The sequence below is a fragment of the Camellia sinensis genome, chromosome 15 (genome assembly GCF_055761805.1).
Source record: "Camellia sinensis isolate YWXY chromosome 15, ASM5576180v1, whole genome shotgun sequence".
In the NCBI taxonomy this organism is placed as follows: domain Eukaryota; kingdom Viridiplantae; phylum Streptophyta; class Magnoliopsida; order Ericales; family Theaceae; genus Camellia; species Camellia sinensis.
Window position 1 is genome coordinate 91,000,000 of NC_138975.1, and position 11,481 is coordinate 91,011,480.

Genomic DNA, 11,481 nt, shown 5'->3' on the forward strand with positions numbered 1-11,481 from the left:
TTTGTTTTTTCACCAAATTGAAAAAAAAAAAATGTTTAAGTAGTAATGAATAAAAATTTTGAATTTTGTTAAAAAAACTATTTTATAAATATAGAATTTTTTTTAAATATAAAATACTATTTAGATGGCATCAAACATCTTTTAAAAATAAATTTATTTTAATTTGTAAAATAAAAGAGTTTAAATTTTAAAAATAGTATAATAAAAAATATGACATACCGGTGGTTAGTCTATTGAACTTTTAATAAGAATTTTAATAAAGAGGTTAGTGCATAAAATTATTCTTCAAATCACGTATTGCAAAAGTTTTATTTATGCTCCTACCTTGGGTAGAGTAACTTCTATCTACAGATTTTGATTGTCATTACAAAACTAATAGTTATAAAGTAAGACTGTAAATTTATAATTAGTTTAAATTTAAAAAAAAAAAAATTAGTATACATGCAGTTGGATGATATAATAGAATCTCTCCATTATTAATTTGCAAGTCCTTAATTTTTTTGGTTCTTTTTGTAAAATATTTTTAAATAGAAAAATACTATACAAATATTTTTTTTATTAATTTTTTTCTTACAAATATGATTGATAAAATTTTGAAATGCAAAATGAGATCTAATTCACTAATACGATAATGTTACACAAACAAATTTTTCATACAAAATAATGTAACATTTCTATGGTCTTTTAATTCAATAATGTTATATTTATTATATTTTTATTTTTGATATTATATTATGTTTGTCATCTTATTTGTCAACAAAATATTGATATAATGATTCCACCACTAATAATATATAGGGGTGCAACTCGGGCGGGTTCGGGCGGGTTGGGGGTCTGCCCAAGCCCGACCCGAATTGTATTTGGCACTGCCCAAGCCCGCCAAAGCCCGACCATGAACCCGAACATTGTTGCCCAAGCCCGGCCCAAGCTTTGTATTTTGAACTCGGGTTGCCCGAATTGCCCGAATTGCCCGAGTTCAGAAACCTGTAGGTAGATCTAAGGGTAGACATAAAAGATGCTAATCTAATGGTAGAAAACTAACCAAAAAAAAATAAAAAATAAAAATTAAGACTAACTCTTTTACTTAATAGAAGACTAACCAAAAAATAAAAATAAAAATAAAAATTAAGACTAACTCTTTTACTTAATTTATATATATTACATAATTTATTAAATTATATATATATTATATATTATATATTATATAATTTATATAATATATTAAATTGAATTCGGGTTCGGGTTGCTCGGGTTGGCCATTGGTTCTGCCCAAGCCCGGCCCGAATTGCAATTCGGGCATCAAAAATCTGCCCAAGCCCGTCCAGATTACAAGATATAATTGCCCAAGCCCTAAAAAAACTCGGGCTGGGCTCGGGTTACTCGGGTTGAGCCCGCCCGAGTTGCACCCCTAATAATATATATCTCCATTTAAGTGCTGATAACTAAATTGACACATCAAATAATAAGATAATATAATAGAAATATAGAGTCATTATAACATCACTCTTTTTAATGAGTGCTGCTATTAGCACCCCATCAATTATTTTGGATCCATCTATTTTTTAGCTTTTTTTTATTACAATAATAACCTCAAGTGAAATTACTAAAAAGGACATTAATAATTTTGGGACACCTCATCTCACAATTAAGCTCACATACCCACTACATTATGAGTTAGGGTTTATGAGAGCACTCACCTCCATTAACGCCCATCTATCTTCTCCAAATCTCTCCTTCAAAACCTACTCATCCTCAAAACCTTGAAAACCCTTTTGGCGACAATATTCCAACAGCAACGATAGTAACAATTTGATTACATACACTTTTCTAGCAATGACAATATATGAGTGAAATTTTCTTTGACATCCACAACTCAATGAGATGAGAGGAGTACAATAATAAAAGTTCATAAGAGATTCATAACTTTGATGGTATTCTTAGCGCAGAGAAGATTGGCATTGTAAGGATAAGTTTCTTAAAAAAAATGAAAAAAAATAATAATAATTGTTCATCATTTTTTCAAGACTGAACTCCCGAACATATGACTGAAATTCGGGAATACATGCCCGAAGATTGTTTATTTGTTCAGAAATAAATAACCGAACATTTCTTATTTGTTCGGGAATAGATAACCAAAGCAGTAGCAGAAGCAGGCAAATAAAGGAGATCGGACCACCCCTGGGTAGTTGACATATGGGTGAAATCCTGTCCAATTTTGCTCACACAGAGAGCATACAAGTACAGTGAGGCATAAATAAATTATAGTAAACCAACCAAAGAAGCAGGAAAGTGGATTGTATTGTATGTGTGAAAATATGTAATAGAGAAAAGAAAAAATCAAACAAATTAACAAATCTCGTTATGAAGTAGAAAAAAATCTTCTTAATTATCAGAAATTTTTTCCATTGGTTTTGGAAGGTTCCACCATTGTGGGTGTTGTTAGGGTTTTGAAAGAGAGGCTTTTTGGCGTGTGAGAGTGTGCATTTTAATAGGTAAAATATTTTTACAATGATAATTTTGGTATTATTTGGAAGGATAATTTTTTTTTTTAAAGATTTTACAATTTATAAATGAGAGTCCAAAGAGATGAGGAGTTCAAAATAATTGATAGGATGCTAATAGCAGCACCCTTTTTAATTTCAAAGTAAAAACTCATCATTATAAGTCAAAACTATAAAAATGTCACTCCCACACCATTATATGTTCAATTTTTTTTTTGTCTATAAATTATTTTTTTACTAATATTGTAGGTAACAATTTGCAAGAAAAATTCAGTTATATAGTACTTGTAATGACCGGGGAAATTTTGAATTTTTTATTAATGTAATTGAGCCCCAATTAAGATTAATTAATTATTATTAAGCTCGCAAGTTTCTCTATTCATTTTAATTTAGACCACCATCGGTTCATTTTCCATGGATTCCGTCGTTCACCATTTTTTTTTTCTTTTATTTATTTATTTATTTATTCTGAATTGAAAAAAAACGATAGCTAAACATGCATGTGTCTCAAGCTGTACCCATTAAACCTGTTTAAAATAAATTACACAAATGATCTCTAAAGTAACACTTATTTTAATTTTGATTATTAATTTTAATTTATATCAATTGCATTACTGAACTTCACACATTAATTTAATGTGATTCCGCTTGTAATTACAATCTACAAAAATGTTTATGTCAGTCTCACATTAATCTTTGAAGAATATTGAGAGAAATTTAACTCATTTTCTACCTAAATGAATTATGAGACACATGAAAAGCATATCCAAACCTATCACTCCATTACCAAGAGTCAATTACAGAGTGTATTTGATTAATATATATATATATATATATTGATATAAACATGCATACTAAAATGTCCTCAATGTTTTTAAATACTTGATTGATATAAGACTAATGAAAATATTTTTCATGTGTTTAAGACAACAGTTAGGAGGAATTACATTGGATAAATATAAACTAATATGTAATATGTAATTACATTGAAGCTCATAAATGCAATTGAAACAAATTAAAGATGCAGGACCAAAATGAAATAGGTGTTATGCTTGACCATTTGTGTAATTTACCCAACTTCTGCTAGGAACTCTCCACCATTTCCCTAATTTGAAGTGCATAGTATTTGAAAAGGTACAAAGTCTAAAATGATATCATATACAACCATCCATACAGGATACAATATTTTTAGTTCGGATTAATTGCACTTTTCACCCTATAATTTGATTTAAATTTCATTATAGTCCTTATAGTTTCAAATTAAACAATTTCACCCATACACTTCAGTGTAGTTTCAACTTGATCCTATCCAAATTGAGGATTAAAATTAACAATTTCAAGCACTCGTCAATTTTCTAATGTGTACATGTAGGCACAATTAACAAAAATTTAAACTGAATGACCAAATTGAAACTGAACTTAAAATGTAGGGAACAAATTGTCCAAACTGAAATAATTAGAACTAAAGGCAAATCTTGGTCAAACTATATAGGTGAAAAGTGTAATTAACCCTTTTAATTTTAATATCAATGCAGTTCAATGAAAAAGGGATTCACAGCAAAGCCATACATATCAGCATAGCAATTATTAATCAAACAACAAAAAATAAAGTAAAAATCTATTGCAGAATCACCAAAAAGGTTCCTCATAGTCTTTTAGAGGTAAAAAAAAAAAAAAAAATGACGTTACCGTTGTGGAAATCAAGACGTGTGCAAAAAAGAAACAAAAGTAAAATTTCAATAAAAACTAAAACATCATAAGCATTGCTGCTGGAACGCTTTTTCAGGTGCCTTCCCGTCGATTTCCAAGTGATCAGGGAAATCATATGGCATTTCTGTTGCAGAAAGCCCTGCTTCGTTAAAAACTCTTACAACTTCTTGGTGCACCACTGCATTGCCTTCCGGTGTCAGGTGCAACCCATCGCTGTAAACAACGCAACAGGAAATTTTAGATCACATTCATGCTAGTAATAATCATCAAGTTCAAGCCCAGTAAACTAAAAGTGTCTGTGACAACTATAATATTCATGCTAATTTTTTTTTTTTTTTTGTTATGTAGGGTATTCTAGACTAACTTTCGCGCACCAGACTAAGTGTCTACATCCCGAACAAGCTTATCGAAATAGGTTTCCCTGCGGTCCGTGGTCTCAAGGGTTTTATATTGATTAGGGGAATCGAACATGAAACCTTAAGGGAGCAGACCCCTAAGCCTCAGGCCTTAAGTCACTAGGCCAACCCCTGGAGGTTTATTCATGCTAATGGTTGTATGTTCATTTGCCTTCTTTGATGGTAATTGAAGTACATCAAGATTTAGCATTTGTTTTCAGAAACCAAATGTCAGTGCCTTTATAGGCTCTAATTGGATAACAATGCTAGGAATATAGAATCTAAACACAGAAAACAAATGAATGGATAAGATTATGCAAGATTTATGGTGGAGCTCACTTTTCAAGAATCCTATCCATCCATTTGTTTTGTGTCTGATTCTGTGTTTGATTTCTATGTTTCTAGACTTTTTGATGTGCACTATATGTGTAATCATGCAGTTATGCAGCACTGGTGATGATATACAGCATCACTGACCTGAGGAACTTCTTTTGCCAACCCTCTGTTTCCTGCATCTTGGACCATAGATTGATGAAGGGGAGACATAGTTCCTTGGCCAACTCAACACACTGCTTTGCATAAACTCCCGTTACTTCATTTGTCCTTTCTGGAAGTTCCATTGCTTTCTTGCCATATAAAGATCTGCTCAATCCAATTAAGCTTATTACCATAATAATGTATATCTGTCTTAATAAACAATCACATACTGAACTTGATGCATAACCTAGGGTACAAGATGGTTTTAGCCAATCTGCTAGTAGCCATTGTTGTTGTCCCATCTAGTACCTGGGAGGCGAATCCTTTATGACCACGGGCATTAACGGGGGTTGAAGTCCCCTCCAAGGTGAGTAGATTTCCTTATAGTAAAACGATGAACAAAAATAAAAAATATAAAAAAATAAATAAAGTGTAGAGAGCTCATTGCATCTCAAATGAACTTTTTAACTTTTTTTTAACACAAATCATGTAGTATTTTGTTCAAAATTTTGTTCCATCTCCAGCCCTCCCTTCTGTTATAATCAAATCTGAAATTAAGAGCAGAGAGTATTGTACCGTGCTTGTTCAAAACGTCCTTCCTCATCAATGGGTGGTGGAGTTATAAGCACTACAAGCATGGCAGGAGAGCATTCCTGCAGTCAACATTCCAAGAAACAGTAAGCTATTAATTAGCAATTAAAAAAGTACATAGAGAGTAGATACTGAAAGGACTGTGAGGGAAGAATGCAAAAATATGATGTGGAAGTGGAAGTGCAGGCCCTAAACTTAGAATTTGGAAGTGTTTAGCAGGCTATAAGAATTTTATGAAAAGAGCATACAATGTGTTAAAATGAGTAGGAACCATGACTGAAGAATACTTGATTCAAGGGAAAACAAAATTGACACAGCAAGGTGATGATTTCAAAAAACCAGAGCTCTTGTATGCTCCCTGTGTACGATGGTGGTGCCCCATTGGGCACTCTTTGAATCATGTTTACTAATATAACACACACACACACACAAACACAAACACAAAAAAAAAAAAAAAAAAGGGTGGCAGTATTAAAGAAGCATAAGTGCAATATTCCAAATATTAATATACAGATTACTAGTATTAATTAATTGAAGAATGACATTAAATTGAAGTGCTAGAAATATGATTAAGCAAAGTGAAGTTAGTTTTTTTTTTTTTTTTTTTTTTTAAATACAAAATGTGCTACATCACACATGCCGCATGACTCCATCTGAGTCAACAAAACCCAAAAGAAAATCAAAAAGAATAATTTACTCCATCAGCAATTCAACTATACAAAAGATCAAAATCTGCTCTTTACAATATGCATTGAGGACTTCACCTTGTCAAACGATCTTTTCTCTGCTACAAACACCATGACAAACATAAAGGCACTGTGTCCCATACCCTTCTTCATTTTCTAGGAAGCATGTCTATGGACACAGGACACTGATACAACAATTCTAATAAAAATCAAGGAACAAACTAAAGAGATAAATATTTATTACCATGTGAACGTATGAAAGTTAAAGCAAATTATTACATTTTTTGGAGGAAAAAAAAAATATTTAAATGATTGTGTCCCACAACATGTCCATTTTTAAAAAGAAAAAAATTAATAAAACACGTTTAGATGCGTATCTAGCACGTGTTGACATGAACATAGTATGCTAAGAGCCTTGTCTATGCTTTACTTATCAAAGAAACAAAAGAGGAGGCACATTAATGCTTCTGAGAAATGATCTATAGACTCACAGACTTCCTTGAATGTTCAAATCAGTTTAAGAAATTTTCCTTCTTGTAATAAGATTTACTGAGAGAGAGAGAGAGAGAGAGAGAGACTATCATGGTAAAAGCTTTCCTTTTGGCTTCCACTATCACATGCACACGAAACCAACTTAGAAGGTGCTTTTGTGTTCCAAAGTACTCTTAGATACCTCATTATGACTAATCAATTCTTGATAGCATGCTTTTAGGTCACCCTATTTTAGAGGCAGTCCATTTAATCCTGCCCCCCACCCTCCCTCCCCCTTCCCACACCATATTCCACATATAAAACTTAAACTTTATGTCTGATAAGAAGGCACATTGCTTGGTTCAATGGTAAAAGCTTAGACTATAAAGTGCGCGACTGAGCATTCTCTTCACAAAAAATGTTAATTTTAGATTCATTTCCAAACTATCCCTCCCAGCACCATCTCTTAAACAAAGACAAAAACTTGGTGATCTCCTTTAATTTGGTTAAATGAAAAATTGGCAATTCTTCATGAAAATAAGAACTGTTAATAACAGGAAGAAACATAATCTACGAAATAATGAACGTGCTAAATTATCATAGAAAACACAATTTTGAACCTTCAAATGATGAACAATTCTTTTGAGGTTTTCCTTGTACTCTTCAGTAGGTACATGTTGCCGTTCACTGGTCCTCCCAGAAAGAGCTGCATCATTAGCTCCAAAAAAGATTGTGGTAGCAACAGGAGGTGTTGTAGAGCCCTGCAAAACAAACCCCGAAGGGTAGTCCAGCTGAGATTACAATACAGATAAAGACATTGCTGCTGCAATTGCTAAAAAATTCATTGCAAACAACTGAATATGTTATGGTCATTTAGAATGAGTGAGTGATTAGCGGCATAATCAATTTTATATTTCCTTCTTTTAAGATAATCAAGAACTACTGAATTTATTTTTAAACCATAACCAAAAACCCAGCTGAGCTTACAAGCATCATAAAAAGAAAAAGGATTGCAAACATCCCAATATTTTATGGTCTTTAAGAAAGCTAGTAAAGAGCAGCTGATGAGCTGCATAATCTATATATTTCCTCCTTATATCCAATGATGGAACCAGAATTTTAACAACTAATTTTTTATGCTACTGCATAGACATTTTTTCACCACACCATAACATAGATTCATCAGAAGAAGACAGGAAAATAAAACCATGAAACGAGTTACTGTAAATGAAAAACTAAGGTGGTGGTTGATAAAATTGGAAAATGAATACTAAAAATTAAGTACTGAAGACTGAATATTAAATTTTTTAATCTAAAAACATGTTTGATAAAAATTGAAGTGTTGAATTAAAACAAGTTGTATGATATATACAAGATGAAATTTTGAAATTCATGATTTTATAATATTTTCTTCTAATTTTTATATAGTGGTGCTAAGGTAGTGGGGGTGGTGGAAGTGGTGGTGGCGATGGCGCCAATGGCGATGGCGCCAATGGCGATGGTGGTGGAGGTGTAGCGAATGTGGTTGTGGTGATGATGGACGAGTGATGTTGTTGTTGTTGGTGGTGGTGGTGGTAGTGGTGGAATGATGGTGGTGGCCATGGTAGCAGTGGCCACTGTGGTGGGGGGTGGAGCATTGTGGTAGTAGTGGTGGTAGTGGTAATGGTATAGCAACCATAGTGGTTGTGGTTGTGGTGGTATTAACATGATGGTGGTGCCTCGTGACAATGTCAATGGTGGTGGAGGTGGTAGTGTAGTGGTAGTGGTAGTGGTGGTAGTGTAGTGGTAGTGGTGGAAGGGCGATAGCAATGGCCGTAGCAGTAGCCATGATGGTGGTGAAAGTAGTGGTAGTGGTAGTTGCGGTGGCAATGTCAATAGTCGTGATGGTGGTGGTGGTGGTAGTGAGGGTGGCAGTGATGATGGGGGTATGGTGGTGGTAATGATGGCGATGGATGGTCCTATTGTGGTGACTTTGGTTATAGCAAACATGGTCTTTAGTTCCGCCGGTGTAGGTTACAAGCTAAAATGGCTCACATCAATAACTACAATTCTTTTATTTTTAGGTCAAGTTTAACTTTCTATGTACGATAGAGACATTTAGAAAATGAGCACATAATCACCTGTAATTGTGAATTAAAATGCACCACCTATATTGTTAACAACTTAAACAAAATGACCAAAATGCCTTTGTACATAAGTAAGTTCATTGTGTTAAAACCCATGGGCATTTTTGTCACTTTTATGGGATTCAGAATTCATTTTACCACCTTTTAATGGTAGCTCATATTTTCACACATCCATTTGATTAAAAAGAAATAAATGATGGAAAGTAAAAATGGTAGAAAGAAAAGTGAAAGAAAAGAAAAGGAAAAAAAAAAAAATTTCTCATATGAATTTGATTAGGATGAAAATTTTATAAAAAAAAAATAAGAATTCTAATTATAAGCAATTATTTTTATAACAAATTTAAATTTTCTTGTATTATCTTGTATTTTTTGCAAGAAATTGAAAGCTTAATTATCATTCTATTATGAATTGTATAAGAAAATTAATTTTTTTATAACTTCCACCACTTTCATGTTAAACAAACTCAGGAAAAATTTATTTTCTTCTATTTCTTTCATTATATACCATTTTCATCCTAACTAAATTGAGGCTTAGATATTTACTTCACACATTTTTTTTTCATTTAGATATCAACGTCAAACAAAGTTACATGGTTCAGAAATCAACTTTAGAAGGAAAACTTATGGCTCAGCTATATCTTAGGATAGGAAGTTGATTTCTGAACTATAACATTTTGTCGGAAAGTTGATTTTTGAATCATATAATTTTATTGGCAAGTTGATATTGAAAGTAAAAATGGTTTGTGGACTGAGACAGTGATGTGTGAAAATAGAAGTTTCATACAAGAAAGAAGTATAAGCAGCAATAAAAGGAAAGAGAGAATGTTAAAAAGCGATGATATATACCAGAGGGAAAAGGCGATGCAAGAGAAACAAGGCCCAACGAGTATTGTATCCACTGTACCCACGAAGCACTACATCAGCCTACAAAAATTATCAAAATAAATAAAATATTATACAACAAGCGATGTATGTATGTATGTATGTATGTAGGTACTCAATCTCAAGATTAATAGATTATCTTCCATGAAAACAAGAAATTGAATTGTAAAAGCAAAATGGGGCGAACCTTGCGAGAGTAATTGTTGGCGAGAGAAGCACCCCAACCACCTGATTTGAATGACCCCTCAGTGATGGAGTCTCCAAATATCACTATTTCAGGTCTCATTTCTCTCTTCTTTCTTCTCACTGCTTGGAGATGCACTGTGATGATGCGGACTATGTGCAGACAGAGAAGAGAGAGGTCCCGTAACCCGTTTGACAACTTGACTATTAGAGCATGGGACTACGGTGGTACATAGGGTGGTAGAGAGAGAGGAAGAAGAAGAAGAACACCTCTTCAAAACACAAAAAAAAAAACAAAAACACAGAATCAAAATACAGATCAATACATCTCTCTTCCTCTGTGTTTGTTTATTGCTCTATATTTTGAAATTGAGTTCCTTCTCCTGCAGGCATCTCTGAATGAATTATCCCTCTACCCGCCGTCATCCACTGCACAAACTTATTTTTAAAAAAAAATTGAAAACAAGAACCTTGGTGATGAGTTGCTGAATTTGAAAACAACATGAAAAAGTAAACATTCAATGTCTTGTTGTACCTGCACATCACCAGTGTGGATTGTACCTCTATGCCCTGCAAAATCTTGATGAGTGAAAGCCCCCTAAAACAAAAAAACCCAAACCGGCAAACACCCAGAAAAATACCAATATTAACAATATTTGTGATCTTTCGAAAATCAATCAAGTTCACCAATATTAACAACCAGTCAAACACCCAGAACACCAATATTAATAACTATTCAAACAAAAGTTGGAGGTTAAAAAATCTGAGATATATATATATATATATACATATTAACACTTTGAATATCCAAATGATAAATCAAAATTGACTAAAAATTAGATCAATACAAATCTCAAAAGCTAACCGCGCGAATCTGTGAAGCTAATTTATTCAAATCCCCATAGATCAAAGGTTTGATACAATGTTTCAACAGACGAACAAACGAGGTCGTTGGCGTTGGTGGAGGCGGAGGCGGCGGGCGGGCGAATAGTGAGGGCTGCGACTGTGGCGAAGAAGCAATGGGAGTTCGCCAGCGAGAGAACAAGAACAAGGCTCTGTTTGAAGAGGTGGTCTTATTCTTCTTCCTCTCTCTCTCTCTCTTCCTCTGTGCTTTCTTTTCTTCCCACCTTCTCTGATTGTTTTGTTTTTTTTTTTTTTTTTTTTTTTTTTGGGGGGGGGGGGGCGGGGGAGTTTTGCTCCAAGCCGCCGACGTCGTTTTAAGTGCAGCAGAAACTGTCGCAGAGAAGGGCGGCAAAGGATCCAAACTCCTCTAGTTAAGAGTGTGTGCGGTGTGAGTCGGACGTTTGAAAGGAAAATTATAAATTGAATGGCAGATTAGCGAATTAACAAATTGCTGTTTAGACGATTTTTGACAGATTGTCGGATTGAAGAATATTCTAACTAATTATCATATATTTACATAATATATAACAATAATTTGTATAATATTTTTTAGATA

General features: G+C 33.4%; 1 protein-coding gene across 10 annotated transcripts; it reads right to left on the minus strand.

The window, feature by feature from the left end:
• Window positions 1-4,052: 4,052 nt before the first annotated feature.
• On the minus strand, window positions 4,053-11,165 carry LOC114302758 (GDSL esterase/lipase At5g62930-like). Of its 10 annotated transcripts, none has more exons than XM_082909398.1 (9): window positions 10,871-11,156; window positions 10,558-10,620; window positions 10,349-10,460; window positions 10,027-10,242; window positions 9,804-9,881; window positions 7,452-7,592; window positions 5,660-5,736; window positions 5,084-5,248; window positions 4,053-4,424 (listed from the first exon to the last, which is right to left on the minus strand). In XM_082909398.1, exons 4-9 carry the CDS (start codon window positions 10,123-10,125, stop codon window positions 4,256-4,258), a joined length of 729 nt encoding a protein of 242 aa, XP_082765524.1. In that variant the 5' UTR covers window positions 10,126-10,242; window positions 10,349-10,460; window positions 10,558-10,620; window positions 10,871-11,156; the 3' UTR covers window positions 4,053-4,255. The 10 variants fall into 10 exon arrangements, with proteins under 10 accessions (XP_082765524.1, XP_082765531.1, XP_082765525.1 ...); XM_082909405.1 differs by having other exon boundaries at window positions 10,944-11,153; XM_082909399.1 differs by having other exon boundaries at window positions 10,888-11,147.
• Window positions 11,166-11,481: the final 316 nt, after the last annotated feature.

Coding starts and splice junctions, on each gene's coding strand:
- LOC114302758 (XM_082909396.1), bottom strand. CDS start 10,125: ATGAGACCTGAAATAGTGATATTTGGAGACTCCATCACTGAGGGGTCA. Junction 9,882..10,026: donor CCAACAATTACTCTCGCAAG/GTTCGCCCCATT, acceptor TAATTTTTGTAG/GCTGATGTAGTGCTTCGTGG. Junction 4,425..5,083: donor TGGCAAAAGAAGTTCCTCAG/GTCAGTGATGCT, acceptor CGTTGTTTACAG/CGATGGGTTGCACCTGACAC.